The 18,920-nt window shown below is 34.8% G+C and overlaps 1 protein-coding gene and 1 non-coding gene across 5 annotated transcripts in view; one reads left to right on the plus strand and one right to left on the minus strand.

The window, feature by feature from the left end:
• Window positions 1–17,598, plus strand: part of GATA4 (GATA binding protein 4) — a 105,553-nt gene extending 87,955 nt beyond the window's left edge. For all 4 annotated transcript variants that reach the window (XM_074287926.1, XM_074287927.1, XM_074287924.1 and 1 more), the window contains 4 exons: window positions 10,632–10,757; window positions 13,784–13,871; window positions 15,048–15,190; window positions 16,317–17,598. In XM_074287926.1, coding sequence (XP_074144027.1) covers window positions 10,632–10,757; window positions 13,784–13,871; window positions 15,048–15,190; window positions 16,317–16,499 — 540 coding nt within the window. In that variant the 3' untranslated portion in view covers window positions 16,500–17,598. The remainder of the gene's footprint in view (window positions 1–10,631; window positions 10,758–13,783; window positions 13,872–15,047; window positions 15,191–16,316) is intronic.
• A 467-nt stretch (window positions 17,599–18,065) lies between these two features.
• Window positions 18,066–18,173, minus strand: LOC141559187 (U6 spliceosomal RNA). Its single transcript, XR_012487266.1, has one exon. It is a non-coding gene; the product is annotated as a U6 spliceosomal RNA (small nuclear RNA).
• Window positions 18,174–18,920: the final 747 nt, after the last annotated feature.

Below are 18,920 nucleotides of genomic sequence, written 5' to 3' on the forward strand. Positions count from 1 at the left end.
GTGACATCTCCTGAAGTCCCCTAGCACACTTCCCTAAGTTCAGCACTCCGGGGAGCAACTATTAGTTCTGTGCTTTATTTTTGGAACCTTTACAGAATTACTATTAAAATGTGTGCTACTAATTGTTTGATGTTTAGGGTGTCAAAAGGGACTGTTTAACTATTTAACTATGAAGAATTTGTGCCAAATTAAACCAGTTTCATTTATTGTGATAGGAGAAGAGGGAGATACCAAAAGGAAGGAGAAATGGTTTTTTTTGTTTGTTGTTGTTGTTTTAATTCTGCTTTAATCAACATCAATATTTTTTAACCTAATATATATAAGTTCAGTGTGGAATCTTTTTTTTTTTTTTTTTTTTTTTGACATGAAATTGATTTGACCTTGGGTTCTCAAAGACTAGGCCAAGGGTCAACTCATCAAACTATGGGCCTGGCCAATTCAACCTAATGCCTGCTTTTGTATAAGCAGGCAAATTAAGAATTGTTTTTATGTTTTTTAAGAGTCTTTTTATCATATTTTAAATTGTTTAAAAACATATAGAACATACAAAAACAGCAATGGGTGGGATTTGGTCAACTTGTCCTATTTACTGTTAGCCTAGTTAGGCTAAAAAATTGAAACACAAACTCTGGATGATCTTACCAAGATTTAAGTATGTGTCTGGTCTAAGGACCAACCTAATCAAGTATAGCAGGAGAGGGTTGGCTTCCTAATGGTAAACTCTTTTAGCCACAGAAACTCAGAAAAACTGTTTGCTAATGCATGAGAATATTGCAATCTGTGTCAGTAGTGGATGGGCCAACATTGATGAACTTCTAGATCCTTGAAGTATGCATTCATTCAAGATAGGGATTAGGAATAGTGACTAGGGAACATGTGGTAGCTTGTTGTGCATATTTCTCCCTATTTATTGCTGCATATCTTTTATGTTGTAGTTCTAACACCACCATTTTATTTTTGCTTTCACCTAATGTCCTAATTTACTTCCTTCCTTTTAAAAAAAAATAAGTTTCATTGGTATTTTTTGTTTTTTCTTTATAGCCATTTTTGAATATACTTCCTATTGCTCTACAAATTAAAAAAACAACAACAGTTAATTATACCAGTTAACATGGTGATTTGTCAGTTTATATGACATTATTTACCCAAAGTCCCCCACTTCTCTTCCCAAAAAAAGAGGTCACAGAGTCCCTTTGAAAGGAGAGACAAGTCTTTTATATATTGCTGACTTTTGACCTGGTCTGAAACCATTTTGAGCATGTTGGAGGAAAGGGGACAGAAGCCCAAATTGATAAGGACAATATAAGTTGGAAGATAGGGGAAAATTAGCAAGTATAATGTGTCTAAGAATTTACAAGCAGAATAGGCTTCCAATTCCCCTTTCAGGCTTCATCTGAAATCAGAAACAGAATAAATTAGGTCAGGAATCCCAAACTAAAGGATATTGTGCAGTTCTACCACCCTGAACCAGCAGATCTTCCTAGGTGACTAATGGAAACTTGTCATTTTTGCCAATATAAGTGGTATCTCAGAGTAGTCTTAATTTTCATTTCTCTGATCAATAGTGATTTAGAGCATTTTTTCATATGATTTCATATGATTAAAAAAGTTTTAATTTCATCATCTGAAAATTGTTCATATCATTTGAGTCAATTCTCTACATATTTTAAAAATGAGACCTTTATCAGAACCCTTGGATATAAAACTTTTCCCTCCCATTTTTCTGCTTCCCTTTTAATCTTGTCTGCATTGGTTTTGTTTGTACAAAAGCTTTTTAACTTAATATAATCAAAAGTTTCCATTTTGCATTTCATAATCTTCTCTAGTTCTCCTTTGGCCATAAATTCTTCCCTTCTCCTCAGATGTGAGAAGTAGACTATCCTTTGATCTTCTAATTTGCTTATAGTATCACTCTTTATATCTAAATCATGAACCCACTTTGACCTTATCTTGGTATACAATGTTAGCTATTGGTGAATGCCTAGTTTCTTTGATACTATTTTCCAATTTTTCCAGAAAAAAAAATTTTTTTTAAATCAAATAGTGAGTTCTTATCCCAGAAACTATGGTCTTTGGGTTTTATCAAATATTAGATTACTACAGTCATTGACTATTGTGTTTTATGAACCTAACTTATTCCACTGATCAACTATTTCTTAGCCAGTACCAAATGGTTTTGATGACCACTGCTTTATAATATAATTTTAGATCAGATACAGCTAGGTCATTTTCATTTGCATTTTTTTCCCCATTAATTCCCTTGACCTTTTGTTCTTCTACGTGAACTTTGTTATTATTTCTTCTGTCTTTGTAAAGTAATTTTTTGTCAGTTTGATTGGTATAGCATTGAATAAGGTAGAATTGTCATTTTTATTATATTAGCTTGACCTAACCATGAGCACTTGATATTTTCCCAATTATTTAGATCTAATTTTGTGTGGAAAGTGCTTTGTAATTGTGTTCATATAGTTCCTAATTTTGTCTTGGCAAATAGATTCCCAAATATTTTATATTATCTACAGCTATTTTAAATGAAACTTCTTTTTGAATCTCTTGCTGCTGGACTTTGCTGGTAACATATAAAAATGCTGATGATTTATGTGGATTTATCTGGTATCCTGCAACTTTGTTAAAGTTGTAAATGCTTTTACAAATGAAATAAGAGCACTAGAGGAAAAGTAATGAGAGATATGGAAAAAAGAATTGGATAGTGAATTAATATCTTAGTACAGAAGGCACAGATTTTTCTCCAAGCAATAATCTTCCTGAAAATTAGAATGGATTAAATAAAAAAAGACAATAACTCCAAGAAACAAGAAGAAAGTTTTGTAAAGTTAAAAGACTGAAACAATAGAATAAAATTCAAAGCATCTTCAAACAAAAACAACTTATCTGGAAAACAGATCAAAGAAAAAAACTTAAGAATCACTGAACATCATGACCATAAAAGAGTCTAGACATCATATTTCAAGAAATCATAAAATAAAACTTCCCATGGTTTTTAGAACTAGAGGATAAACTAGAAATAAAAAGGATACACTGGTAACCTCAAAATGAACACTCCCAGAAATATTCTAATCAAATTTCAGAGCTTCCAGGTCAAGAAAAAAACACTGAAAGTGGCCAAAAAGAAACAGTCCAAGTACCAAAGAGCCACAGTCTGAATTATTCATAATGTGGCAGCCACTACTATAAAAACAGAGTTTAGAACATGATATTCCAGGAATCAAAAGTATAGGCTTACAACCATATGCAGCAAAATTGAGTGTAATCCCACAGGAGGAAAATTGATCTCTAATGAAATAGAGAACTTGTAAGCATTCCTGATTTTTAAAAAAATGATTAGGGTTATGGAGAAATTTTGTCATACACAGAAAATAAAAAATCACAAAGATTATAAAGGACTATTTAAATAAAGAGAAAACTATATAAATCTGGGGAGATAAGACATGTCAGAAAGTTCTCCCTTGAACCTTAACATCACTAAGACTCATAGAGGAAGGAGAGGAAAAGGAAAATAAGGGGAAATCATCTCATGTAATCAGGGTGTGCAAATATACATCTATATAAAGATGAAAGAGGAGATAATGTTAACTGCTGATATTTGAACCTATTCTCTTCTGAACTGGTGAAAGAAGGGAAGAATATAGTAGGTACAGAAATGTGTGCAGTTAGGTGGTATTGTGGTAGATTGGGTATTGTGTCTGAAGTCAGGAAGATTCATATTCCTGAGTTCAAATATGCCCCCAAATGCTAACTACCTGTAACCTGGGCAAGTCACTTAATGTTAGCCTCAGCTTCCTCATCTGTAAAATGAGATAGAGAATGAAATGGCAAACCACCCCAACACCTTTGCCAAGAAAACCCCAAATGGGGTCATAAAAGGTTGGATCTGACTGAAATGACTGAACAATAAGCTATAGAAATACATTTCACTCAACAGGGAATAGGAGGGAAAGGAGAGAAGGAATGTCTAAGTGGAATTAGAGAAAAGACTAAATGATAGGGGAAGAGGGGAGATATTAATCCTGAACAAAACAAACTCTAAGGATGTACAAAAACATTTATAGCTCCTTTTGAGGTATCAGAATAGGAATCTGAGTGAGAGTGCCCATACAATGACTAGACAAGTTATGGTATATAAATGTTATGCAATACTCTTGTCTTGTAAGAAATGATAGAGATTCTTTCAGAGAAAACTGGGAAGAACTGATATAGAGTGAAGTAAACAGACTGGAACCATTTTTATAATGATAGCAGTATGGTAAAGATGAATAACTATAAAAGAATGAGAGATTCTGATCATCAAAATGGCCAACCACAATTTTAGAGGACTAATGAAGAAACATACTATCCATCCACTCATGCTACAAAATGAAGCATATATTTTGGAAATTTGTTTTGTTTGACTGTACATGATTTTAACATGTTAACAATCTTAATGGCTAGAGAAGGAAGGGGGAAGGAGATTTTTGATGCTTAAAATTTATATACCAATCATACGTAATATAAACCATATATATTATACATGCATAATTTTATTTAAAATCTAAGAAATGATGGATTTAGGGTATAGAATGATATGTTTGTATGCAGCCATTGAGAGAATTTATTTTGCTTGGCTCTATTAAAATAATCTATTGCAAGGAATTTATTTCTCCCTTTTTAAAAAAATGGATTTTGGGTAGGAGGAGAGAAAACAGATTTTTTTAAATTGAGAGATGAGGCATTGCTACAGATTTGAAATGTTATCTGCCCTTTCAGATGAGATCACTATGTCATTTGTTTTACTAAACTGTTTTACTTTGTTATAGACCTCACAAAGTGAGACTAGTCCCATTCAATTTTCTCTAGAGGTCTATCTTATCTTTTTTTTTTTTTTTTTTTTCCTTTTTCTGAGGCTGGGGTTAAGTGACCTGCCCAGGGTCACACAGCTAGGAAGTGTTATGTGTCTGAGTTCATATTTGAACTCGGGTCCTCCTGAATTCAAGGCTGGTGCTCTATCCACTGTGCCACCTAGCTGCCCCTAGAGGTCTATCTTATCTAATTTTTTCTAAAATTCTATTCATTTCTTATTTAATTTATTTTACAATTAGATTTGTTTAGTTCTGGGAAAGGAAAATTGAGATCCTGCACTAGTATAATTTTACTATCTATTCCTGCATTTAACTTTTCCTTTTAGAAATTTGGTTCCCCCATTGTTTTGATGCATATATGTTTATTATTGATGTTACTTCAGTGTCTGTGGTATGGGACTTATCTGTAAATGTTTGTAATGTAAAAATATAGCATAACAATAAAATTTTTACAAAGGAGTTGAGGGTCCAAAGGCTTCATTTACCACAATCCAAAGGACTGTAATACCAAAAAAAAAAAATGTTAGGATGCCCTCTCCTTAGAATCTTTATGGGGGAGTTAAGTGAAACAAATATTACTAGTACAATTAACACGAAAAGACTAAATAATTTTAATATTACCTCATGTTTATATGTCTTTTATGTTTATGTTCTTTAAAAAGCGTTTGTGAAGTCCGATTCTTTTTGTACAGCAAAATAACTGTTTGGACATGTATACATATATTGTATTTAATTTATACTTTAACATATGTAACATGTATTGGTCAACCTGCCATCTGGGGGAGGGGGGAAAGAGGAAGGAGGGGAAAAATTGGAACAAAAGGCTTGGCAATTGTCAATGCTGTAAAATTACCCATGCATATATCTTGTAAATAAAAAACTATAATTAAAAAAAAAAAGTTTGTGAAGTTAAAGAAAAAAAAAAGAACAAAGAGGGCTCATTATGGGATAAAAAGTACCTAAGTGGCTAAATCTTTAATAGGAAAAGAGAAGGAGAAAGAGTTGAATTAAAAATCTCTAATTTATAAGTGAATCCATATCTTTTTATAGGATAAAATATGAAAGTGGAGAGTTATATAAGTGAGGAGGAAGGATATATTGAGGGGACATGTTTCACTCCTACCAACTTGTGAATAGTGAAGAAATCATTGTTCTTTTAGTCTCTCAATAAGTATGGGGCTTATAGGAAAATAGAAATAAAAGGAATAAGTATAATTGGGTTGGGGGAAGGGGAGATCCTCATCCCAAAAAGACAAAGCAAAACCTTGAAGAGTAGAGGTGTAAATCTGAAAGAGACAGACCTCAGAATGAATTTCTTCCAATGTAAAGAGGCAATTTGCATTTCAGGGGATTAGCTTCTCTTAAAAATTATAATGTCATCCTAAACAACATATAGTTCCACAAAAGGAAGATTTATAAGTCCCCAGAGACAGTCCCTTTCATAGTTGGGGGATATAGAATCAGAGCTATGATACCACAATCTTGGAAATTATAACTGCCTCAAAGCCTGAAGGAGTAGGGGGGGAAACAAGGTGAGGACTAGTCCTCAGAACCTTCCCCCTTACTACAAAGTATGAGATACATGTCTTACCCTCAGACACAAATGTAGGGAGGAGGGGAACTACCACAAATGTTGTCAGGCTGATTTAAAGATGCCATCAGATTGCTGACCAACTCTTTCCTCTAGTATCCCTTAATGCCACACTAGACATTGTATTAGTTGCTGGCACCATATAGTTTGGCTGTTAATGTGTATTTGCAGCTCTCTATGAGAAACAGTTACAATAACAACTAGTTTATAAAAATAACTGGCTTGAAAATCTATGGCATTTTGAATTGCTGCTTAAATAATTAAAAAAATAAAAATTTTAAATTACACAATTCCCAATGAAAAAGTGATAGAATTAAATTATACATTTTTCTATTTGTCAACATTTTGAAATTTAATGTAGACACTTTGGATTTTATTTTCACAAAAATATAAATGATTTAGAATCCTGAAACATGGTCTTCTTAACTTCGATATTCAAAAAGAAATCAAAGTTATTACCTGAATTTTAGAATATTAAAACATAACAAATAATTGTTCACATTTTATAAGCATTTTTCATGTTTAATTAGCTTGTGAAAAAAATGCCAAGTGACTTTAACAATTGTTATTACCTGATAAGTCAAGCTATTTCACTGTAAAATTATGTTTTATCAGTAATTAACTATAAATTAATCTATTTCACATGCAGATCTATAGATCATTTACTTTCATTCACTGTTTAATTTGAAATATAAATCCTAGATTCTTAACTCTCTTTATACTCCTGTGATACCACTGCCAAAAAGACAAGCAAGACTAAGGGAAATTGCACTAAAGATGTTATCTGTTGTTATTGTTTGTAATCTTAATAGTATATTATTTTTCCAATCACATGTAAAGATGGTTTTCAACATTCATTTTTGTAAGATTTTAAGTTCCAATTTGTTTTTTCTCTCTCCTCCCTCACCTCCCCTCTTCCCAAGACAGCAAGCAATCTGATGTAGATTATACATGTAAATTAATTTTAAACATATTTCCATATGAGTCATATTGGAAAAGAAAAATCCCAACAAAAGAGAAAAACTATGAGAAAGAAAAAAGGTGAAAATAGTATGTTTCAATCTGCTCTCTCTGGATGCCAATGGCATTTTCTATCCAAAGTTTATTGGAATTGTCTTAGATTATTATATTGCTGAGAAGAGCTAAGGCTATTATAGTTGATCATCATACAATATTGCTGATTAAATGTACAATGTTTTCCTGGTTCCACTCATTTCAGTCAGCATCAGTTCATGTAAGTTTTTCCAGGCTTTTCTGAAATCAGTCAGTTTACCATTTCTCATAGAATAATAATATTCCATTGCATTTCATATACCACAACTTATTCAGCCATTCTCCAATTGATTGGATATCTATTCATTTTCCAATTCTTTGCCACCACCAAAAGAGCTGCTACAAACATTTTTGCACATGTAGGTCCTTTTCCTTCTTTTATGATCTCTTGGGAATATAGACCTAGTGCTGGATTAAAAGACAAGCACAGTTTTTTTTTTTTTTTTTTTTTTTTTTTTTTTTCCCCTGAGCCTGGGTTAAGTGACTTGCCCAGGGTCACACAGCTAGGAAGTGTTAAGTATCTGAGACTACATTTGAACTCGGGTCCTCCTGAATTCAAGGCTGGTGCTCTATCCACTAATTGTTTTCCAGAATGGTGGGATCAGCTCACAACTCCATCAGTAATGGATTAGTGTTCCCAGTTTTCCCACATTCTCTTCTACATTTATCATTATCTTTTTCTGTAATTTTAATCAATCTGATAGGTATGAGATGGTACCTCAAGGTTGTTTTAATTTGGATTTCTCTAATCAATAGTAATTTAGAGCATTTTTTCATATTACTATAAATGGTTTTAATTTCTTCTTCTGAAAATTGTCTATTCATATCCTTTGATGATCTATTAATTGGAGAATGACTTGTATTCTTATAAATTTGACTCAGTTCTCTATATATTTTTAGAAATAAGGCCTTTACCCAAAACCCTGGCTATTATTATTTCCCAGTTTTCTGTGAAGCTGTTCTTCTTTATGGCACCAGAGGGCCCACTAGAAAATATAAAAGCTAGTCCAGAAAATCTATTTTGTTTAATATTTCAGAGAAGTCACTTGTTAACTTTTAAGCAGCATTTTGGCAGCTAGACTTTCTCTTTAACTATGCTTAATGTAAGTTAGAACTTCTGTAAAATGTTTTCCATAGAAAAAAAGAAACTACATAAATATTTGCCAAACTATCTAGAAATCAGTATTTTTTTCTGTGTATAATATTGTTTCATTAAGACTTCATTAATATATTTGTATATGCAACTCAGATCCAATAAAGATTGTGATTAGTTTTTGTAATAGGAGTTTGTTTTCACAACTGAAATGCTATTTTAGTTAAACAAAATATGGTATAAACAGCAAGTACCCTGGTCCTCACTGCCTGAGAGCCAGATGTTATATTTCAGCCCTCCCTTTGGTTCTACAATATTCCTAGGTGGTTTAGGAGTAGCTAATCTCTGCCACTGGCTCTATCCCTTATTGTTTTATGTTTGCTCAGTTTTAGGGGTCTCATGTATCCCAGTTCCATTTGCCCACTTAACAGTAACATTAGCTTTTACAAAGAAATAACTTCAAAGGTACAGCTAGACTACAAATATACCCCTTCCCAATATCTGTCAGGGGGGTGGAGGGGGTCAAGGGAGAATATAATCCCCTACACATCTCAGTTTTTGGAAAAAAGGAAAGCAATTAGGTTCTTAGTAGAATTCAGGTCAGAATGGGTAGATACCATAGTCCAACCTCCCCTTGGGTTTGAATCCTGGTCATTCTGACTTCTCAGAGATTCCCTACTGGGCTGGCAACAATATCTGCCCTGTAGTCCTGTTCCCAGGGTCACCATGACTTACGTACAAACCCAGAGACTTTATCTAGCTCCTGTGCCTAGAACTGAAAAGGATGGATGAAACAGATTAAAAATTCTAATTCTTGGAGAGGGTGGTGTTGGATATGGGGTGGGGGGAAAGTAGCCCTCTTCTCCCCTTCCCAGCTTAGTATGGCTCCTATGCTGTGAGTAAAAGGAACCTTCATGTCTTTGGTGATCGCGAGAAAGACAAAGAGACAGAGATTGTACCAATATGGTACTTCTAAAGATATAGCCTGTTCCAGCTACCAACCTATGGAAAGGACTGTTTCTACCTTGGTGATGGGAGAAAACAGAACTTTTTTTTCTTCCAGGAGCAAGTTCCTGTTGTCTCCCATGTGGATATTTCCATCTTAAATGATCTTGGAGTGCCTCAAAGCCTCATTAAAATAGTAGATATTGATATTCCTTCAAAGTTGTGCATAATTTTTGTAAGTTCTGAAAAAATTAACATTCTAATGATAAAATATTCCTAAACAAAATAATAAAATTTAAAATATCAATAATTTCAGCTATAGAGCTGAGATTATGCAACCATGGAAAAGGATTGTTCTCAGGTATATGGAAATATAATAGCATAATGTCTAACATACTCCAGGATTCTAGTCACCCAGAAGTGAGCTTCCAGAATTTTTACAGGAATGATGAAATCTTTGCAAACCAATGACATTTGCACATGCTCCAAACCCCTATTATACATTTTTCAAATCATGCTAACTTTCCCCTTTGGTCAGTTTCTGCTCTCTTTAGTGCTCATTAGTAACACTAAAGTTGTATCTTCTAGCTTTTATAAATGAAAGTTGTTTCCATAGCTTTCTAAATTTCAGTTTTATCTGAAAAGTAGCCTAGTTATCTACTAGAAGATTCTGGTTTTATGACTCAGTGAAATAACCTGTGACTGTAAAATGATAAATCTATCTAGAAGGGATCTTAGAGTCATATAATCCAATTCCCTCAATGTAGGGATGAGGAATGGGGACTTAGATCACTTGAGTAATTAGCAGGACTTAGGCACTTTGACTCCAAAATTCAATAGTCTTTCTGCATACCATGCTTCCACTCAAAACATTATATCCTTCCTTAGAATTTTCCCACCACTTATGTAATGGACGACTACATGAACTTGTTTTGTACTGGGCATATTTATTGGCTGTTTTGGTTCTATAATAGGAAACTGGCTATTGTAGGATTAGATGCCCTCCCATTAAACTGATCAAGGAGATACATTTTAAGGATAAATCTCTCTTTTGGTAAAATACAAAATAAACCTTTTGGCTCTCGCTTTTCAGTCTGCTTCCCGTCGGGTGGGTCTGTCCTGTGCAAATTGCCAGACCACAACTACCACACTATGGCGTCGCAATGCAGAAGGGGAGCCTGTCTGTAATGCCTGTGGCCTTTATATGAAGCTGCATGGGGTAAGTTAAGACTGGGTCCCTGAACCTTGACAATGTGGTTCATCTATTTGTTAGGTTTTACATCCTTTTAAGTTGTCATTTTCACATTGCTACTAAATGGAGAGATCTGTCTTCTTATGGTATCTTATCCAGTGTTCTTTGTACTATATCTTGATTCTTTTTCTTATATTTCACATAGTTAATAAAACTGTAATATGTAATGAGAAATCCTTAATAGTAGGCTAGCCCTACTATCTACTAGCCTTACTATGTCATATTTCATCTTTGTATTCCTTAAGTTTTGTATACAGTTGGCACTTAACAAATGCTTGTTGAGTTGTACTAAATTATTCTCTGTGCTAGCATCTTTAATTTCTTCAAGAAATTTTTATTGCTCTCCTAGCAAGTACAAAGGACAATGCTGTGCACATTGTGTTGGTGAAGTAGACTATGCTTTTTGAAGATCAATTAAATGGGCAGCTCTATCAGTGAATTTATTAAACATTACTTATGTGCCAAGCACTATACTAGTTACTGAGCATACAAAAATAAAAATGAAACAGTCTTCCTCTCAAGAAGTTTACATTCTATTGGGGGGGGGGCAATTTATGCAAGTGAATGCAAAAAAAATATATATATATATATGTTGAATGTATTAGCAGTTGAAAAGATCAGGAAAAGCTTTATGTAGAAAGTGGCTCATTATCTGAATTTTGAAAGAAATTAAAAGGAAAGGTGAGGAGGGAAATAATTCCCTACATGAAGAATAGTTAGTGCAAAAGCAGAAATAATAGATAACAATGATAATAATATTAATAGACATTTATATAACATTTACTGTATGCCAGGTACTATGCTAAATGTTTTATAATTATTTCATTGTATCCTGACAACCACTCTGGGGGCAAATACTATTGTTTATAGATGTGGAAACTGAGGCAAACAGAGGTTAATTAACTTGCCCAGAGTCATACAATCTAGTCTGAGACCAGACTTTAACTCAGGTAATGGAGACTAGTTTTCCCAGATTCACCCTTTTCATTTCTTCTTCTGTGCCCTTCCTTAGCTATAGAAGAACAAGTTTGGGCATAAAAAAGAAAAATTCAGTTTTGGAAATGAAAGGTTTGAGTTAATGACAAAACATAGAAGGATGGAAATGTTTTGGGGGATATTGGGACTGGAGTTTTGCGGAGTCAGTCAGTCAATAAATATTTACATCTACTATATTCCAGACACTACATGCTCAGTATACAAAGAAAGATAAAAGATTGTCCCTATGCCCAATGAGTTCACAGTTTAATGGGGGAGATAAGATGCTAACAATTACATACAAACAAGCTATATACAAAACAAATTGAAAATGGTCAATAGAGGTAAAACACTAGAATGAAGAGGAATGAGGAAATGCTTCCTATAGAAGGTTAGATTTTAGTTAGAAGCTTTAGGAAGCCAGGGAAGTCAGAAAACAGAGATGAGAAGGAATAGCTTTCTAGGCATATGGGGAAGCCAATGAAAATGCTCAGTTACTAGACAGAATATGTTTTAGGGGTTAGAAATACAAATAATAACCATAAAACTAGAAACATTCTAAAATATATAATTATAAAAATGAATCATACATACTCATTTAAGCCCTCAGTATATACGTAATAGCCAAAAGTGTGAGCCAAGATCAATTAACACAGAGAGAGACAGAGACAGAGTCACAGAGAAAGAGAGAGACAGAAAAACAGACAGAGAGGACAGAGAGGGGAAGGGGGGGAAGAGAGAGAAGGAAAGAGATAATAAATATAAAATAAAGATCTCTTAAAAGAAAAGAAGAGATGACATCTAGTGTATAATTGGAGGGCATTAGGGAACTAGGGAAAAGGAGGGACAACTTTTCCTCTGGGACTGGAGGGATGAATGAATGAATGGGTATAGAAGTGAAGAGGTGGTAGGTTGTGTCATTCATGATATAAGAAAGCCTCTCCCCTAATCTTACTAATATAATAGGAAATGAAACTACTTTCTCAATGTTGTTTTTTAAAAATAACTTTATGTTGATGATTTATTTTTATCTCACCATAATTTCTCCCAGCATTCTTCCCTCCCCCTCTCAGAGAGTCATGCCATATAACAAATAGTATTTTGGGGAAGACAAAATAAAGGAAAAAAAAGGAAAAATTATCTCTTCTTAAAAACCATGCTAGTTCTTTATAAATTCGTGACATTCTTTTCTCTTTCCTCCTTTCTTTCTGGCTACTCTTTCCATTTACATAGTTGTAATCATTGTTTCTTGTTTTCTTGACACTGCTTACTTTACTCTGCATATATGTTCTTATAAATCTTTCCATGCTCCTCTATATTCATACATATCATTTCTTAGAATATAGAAATATTCCATTACATTCAAGTACCACACTGTTTAGTCATTTCCTAATCAATGGGCATCATTTAGGGTGTGAGGCGAAATCTCAGGGTTGTTTGATTTGAAGCATTCTTTCATGTAGTTGTTATACCTGTTCCAACTTCTGATCTAATTTTTATCTCTGATCTTTCTTTTTTTTTTAATCTGTCCTAATTGTTTTAAGTTAGTTAGACCTATAGTTAATCCTATAGCAAACAGGTCAATTACTCAGGCTAAAAGACTAAGAGGAAATCGGGATGAGTACATGACATTTCTAGTTATTTACGTAGTTATTTATGTCTGAGGCGGTTGGGATTAAGTGACTTGCCCACATCCAGGAAGGTAAATGACAATTTCACTATAAAAATGGAAAAGGGAAACCTCAATACTGTCCACAAGAACATCATTATCAAGTTTAAGAAGAATTTGTTATAGTTAAAAAAAAAAAAAAGTCATCAAACAAATTTTAAATTCCTTTGCAAGGCTGATTTCTCCCAAAATGCCTTCTTGTTAGAATTTCCAAAGTTCATTCATATTGTTCAAACACACAGTGCTATGGTTGTTCAAGATGATTCCTGGCATCTTTCTGCTTCTTAGTGTATATTAAGAAATAGATGGAAACTTGTGTTTGTTTACATTATTATTTTGGATTCCCTAGGTCCCAAGACCTCTTGCAATGAGGAAAGAAGGAATTCAAACAAGGAAACGGAAGCCCAAGAACCTTAACAAAACCAAGACAACATCAGGTGGGCCTCAAATATTAACAATGTGATGTATAATTATATAAACAAATCAGTAGATTTCTGGTCTGTGAAAATGTTTAACTTTTAGCACAGGGTTATTGTATAGCTGGTTTGTAATCATAATAGTAATGATAACATCAATTCCTTTGTGTCTAAAGATCTATAACATACTTTAGTAGAATAATTAGAGTTAAATGAATTGTCCCTCTCCACTAGGGAGAAAAACTTATAAACTGCTTCTTCCTGTGCCCCAAAGACAGGATTAACCAGTCTCTTTCAAATGATAATAGCTTACATTTATTATAGCATTTTCAAGTGGGTACTTGCCTTACATAAATTAGTTCAAGTTTAAACTAATTTCATAATCCTGCAAAGTATCTCCATTTTATATGTATTTTTACTACATGCTCCAGCATATGTGGCCTAGTAGCTAGAGAACTGGCCTTAGAGTCAGGAAGACCAGCATTCAAGTCCTGGCCCTTATTTATTGTAGCTTTTTGAATCCAGGCCAGTCTCTTAATTTTTCAGTGCCCCAGGAAACCCCCTAAGTTTTAAAATTGCAGAGAAAATATTGATCTTCCTTGGTACAGATAATTCCTTACTATAAACTCTCTACTCTGATGAAATCACAGGTTTGATTTAAAAAACAAAACACTAACACCAGTCCTGAAGTCAGGAGGACCTGAGTTCAAATTTGACTTGAGGCACTTAACACTTCCAAGCCATGTGATGCTGGGCTAGTCACTTAACCACAATTACCTCAGCAAAAACAAAACAAAACAAAACAAAAACATTGAAACCCTCTATTTTATAAATGACTATACAGAGATCTAGGTTAAGTGACTTGTCATAATTGGTTAAGTACCAAAAAAAGGACTAAAAACTCAGGTCTCCTGATTTTGAGAATAGCAATGCTTCCACTATATCACACTGCCTTTTGTCATGTGATTGAAATATGTTGAGAATTTTTACTTTACTTAACTCTATACTGATACAAGCATCCTGATTCTTGCATTACTTATTTCTAGCCATACAAATCCTATCCTTCCCTCCCTCATCAAGTCTCTTTCTTCCTGTAATCATCAGGCCTACTGTTGTCAGCCTCCTGAGAAGATCTGTCTTTCCCTTCTCTTAGTTTCTCTGTTAGAAAGTTACTGCAATGTGTGCCTTGTTTCCCAGGTTCCACAGGCAGTGAGAGTCTCACTCCCACCACCAGCACCGCCAGTAGCTCTAGTAATACCACTAGCACTGAGGAGATGCGTCCCATCAAAACAGAGCCAGGACTCTCCTCCCATTACGGACATACCAGCCCCATGTCTCAGGTAAGTATGAAAAGTGGGATGAGAAGAGGCTCCCTCCCTGATAGGCTGATAAGCCTAGAATTAAACATAACTTTGAGGAAATATGAGCTAATAAGGAATGCAGCGTAGCCAGAACACTTTGATCTTCAGCTAGAGTTGAAGCAAGTCCTTGTTGAGCAATGGGTAGGTAGTCCTGTAATAAATATCCTAAATATCAGGGTTCCTAGTTTTGTATAATACAAGGTAGCTATATTGGGACTATAGGGAAAATTCTCCCCTCGGTTCATCATCAGGCTTATTGTCCTTTTAAGGAGGTGGCAAGGTGAAAGTACTGGTTTTGAAGGCAGATGGCATGGGTTCAAATCTCTGCTCTGTTACTTATTACCTTTATGATCACAGGCTATTTTGTTGTTCACTTGTGTTTAAGACCTGGTTTAGTTATTCAATAACTGTAACTTGTGACATCACCTGTGAAATAGGCACAATAACATTTGTCCTACTTCCCTCATTGGCTTGTGATGAGGATAAAATGAGAATAATGCCTTGTGGTCATCAAGAGTATCGTACCTTAATGTTGGAGATCTATTATCCAGGCCTTTTGCCGTTCTGATTTTTTATAAAACCATAAATTTCAATGCTAAAAGACCTTAAAGGTCATATAATCTAACCTTCATTATTTTATGAGAAAATTGAAACCTAAAAAGAAGTGATTTGTCCAAGATCTCATAAGTATTGAGTGCAGTGCTGAGATTTTAACCCAAATTGTTGGATCACGAATCCAGCCCATTGTCCATTGGGTAGTGGGGACAGAGAAAGCAATAAAAACTATACCAAATTACCTCCATTCAATGGACCTGATTAGGAGAGAGGCAGATTGGTCTGCCTGTCTTTTTGTTTTTTCCTTATCTTTTTTTCTTTAATCCACTTGCCAGAGATTTGGATCTGTCTAAGCATGTTAAGATATGATAAGTGCCTTAGAATTAAATACTACTAAAGGAAAATATTTTAAACCACAAGACAAGTTAGGGTCTCCATGTGACATGAGTCTTATGATTAAAATTCCACCTTGAACTTTCCCATCCCAAATACTTTGTAGTGTCCTATGATGAACTCGCTTTCATTTCATCCTTTCACTTTTTGTTTCTAGTCATTTTCAGTCAGCTCGATGTCTGGCCATGGCACCCCCATTCATCCAGTTCTCTCAGCCCTGAAGATCTCTCCTCAGGGCTATCCATCTCCAGTCAGCCAGTCCCCACAGGCCGGCACCAAGCAGGACTCCTGGAATAGCCTCGTCTTAGCTGAAAATCATGGGGACATCATCACTGCATAATCTCATCTGTTTTCTCCACCTTAAACACCTCACACTGGACTCTGGGAATTGGGAAGCCAGGGAGAGAGAGATTCGGGGCTTTCTGCAGCCAAAATTCCCAATCCTTCCCCTTGATGAGACTGACTCCAGAAGAATGATTTGGAAGAAACTTTAAGGCCATTGGGTAGGAAAACTGGAAAGAACCGGGATCATCAAGTACAGAGACATACCCTCCACAGACTAACTGGGGAAAGCTAATTTTTTTGTAGTTAGAAACTATTTCTCATGTGACTTCCTCCTACACGATTTCCTGTTGGGGAGATCTTTTCTTTTTGCCATTTCACTCCCATGATCTAAGACTTGAGGCTTTGCCTGGAATACAAAGCCATGACAGAGAAGAAGGTCTGATTGGACACTGTCCCTTCAGCTGAGCTCGGTGACTTGGGGATGACAAGGTTTTAGAGGTGGGAGGATCTTTCTGGAAACCAGTGATTCTTATTCCCATACTCTCTGAACCTTCACTTACAATGCAGCTCTCATGCATAATATAACATGTATCTTCCTTGCCTCCTCTCTCAGGCTTTTTCAAAGGTTGTGGACCAAGTTATGTGTATAATGATGAAATATTAACTGGCTTAAATGTTTGACTCTGATTTTTTTTCTAAGTGGAAATTTTCTACCTAGTAGGTAAAAGCCTCAAGAGAGTTGAAAAAAACATCCCATGGAGGAAAGCATTGAGTGTGATCCCTTGTAAAGGCTTCACTGTGAACCTCTCTGGAACTGGTCTTTTTTCCTTCCCTACTTTACCCCATTACTACTGTCCTAGAATATTGCTGATTCAGAGGGTCTCCAGGGCCCTATAGAGACTCTTCATTATGATCTTTTTCCTTTTTCATAAACAGTGCAAAACTGTGTATGATATTACCTACCCCTGACCCAACAGAATCTACCAGTAGCAAAGAGCATCTTTAAAACAAGGTTCAATTTTAATATCCCATTTTGTTCCCTTCCATGAAGGATGGATGACCACACCCTCCCTGACCCCACAGACCTGTTAATGTTGTCTTAAGGTGAGGTTGCTGTAAAATCAGTATTTAACTAATAAATTTACCTCTGATAACCTTTTTATTCTCTTTCCCTCTCAGACGACTTTATTTTTAAAAGTTTACTGTTGCCATTTGACACAGAAATTCTAAGTATAGAGCCTATCCTTAGAGTTTCTGCACAAATTAGACACTACAATGCCTCTTCCTTTATAACTATTTGACAGAGATACCCTCTTTCTCTCTTCTGGCTTAAGGCTGCCATATCTCTAGAGGTTAGTTTCTCCTCTCTGCCACGATCCATCTTCTTATACACAACTAGGCTGGATAGTCCTCAAGGTACAACATTCATTTACCTCAATTGAATTTGCCTTAGGAAATAAGTATTATTTACAAATATGGAACTAGATGATCTCTGGGTTGTCCTTCAAATCTAAAATGTTATGTTTTTATGGAGAAGAAAACTTATATTGGCACTTAATTTTCTTAGTGTTTAAGCCTTGAAATACTCCCAATTATGGATGTGAGCAACATTTTTTCTTTTAAAAATATGGAGCAATTCATGAATTTCTTTGTCATTCTTGAGCAGAGATCATGTTCATCTTCTCTTTAACATTCAAAACTTAGTGAAAGAACTGAAGAACTGAACTACCGAAGAAAGAATATACAAATATCTTCAAAAAATGTTTGACAGAAACATTGATTTTTTTTTTTTTTTTTAATTCATTGCTCTGTTTCTTACTTCCATAAACAAATCCACCACAATCGTTGCTTTTTTGACTTATCACCGTCTTGGTTTGATTCAAATAAGGTACTACTACTAGAAAGCCAAAGAGGTGCAAAGGGGAAGCTATAACACTGTCTATTTTACACATTTTGTTTGGGAGGAGATATTCTAATTGACCCTTTTTAGGGGTTTTCTTGGCAAAGATACTGGAGTGATTTGTCATTTCCTTCTCTAGCTCATTTACAGATGAGGAAACTGAGGCAAACAGGGTTACATGACTTGCCCAGGATCACAGAGCTAGTGTCTGAAGTCAGATATGAACTCATGCCCTCCTGACTGGTGCTCTATTCACTGTGAAGCCCTATTAGCCTGACTTACTGTCATAGACAGTAAGCTTAACTCTAATTCCTGGCCAACAATATATTATAAAAAGATATTTAGAGAATATCTAGAAAATGAAATGATAATCACTAAGAAATCAGCTTGGTTTTATCAAAAATTGTTGATGACAGACTCTCTTTCCTATTTTGACATGGTTACTAGACTGGTAGATCAGGGAAATGCTACTGGTGTGTAAGGTGAGAAGGGATACTACAAAGACTATATATTCAGCAAAGCATCTGTCAAATGCTTTGCTAGCTTATGTTAACTGCCCTCTCCATAAGAGGTCAT

This window comes from Sminthopsis crassicaudata, chromosome 2 (assembly GCF_048593235.1).
Source record: "Sminthopsis crassicaudata isolate SCR6 chromosome 2, ASM4859323v1, whole genome shotgun sequence".
NCBI classification, from domain to species: domain Eukaryota; kingdom Metazoa; phylum Chordata; class Mammalia; order Dasyuromorphia; family Dasyuridae; genus Sminthopsis; species Sminthopsis crassicaudata.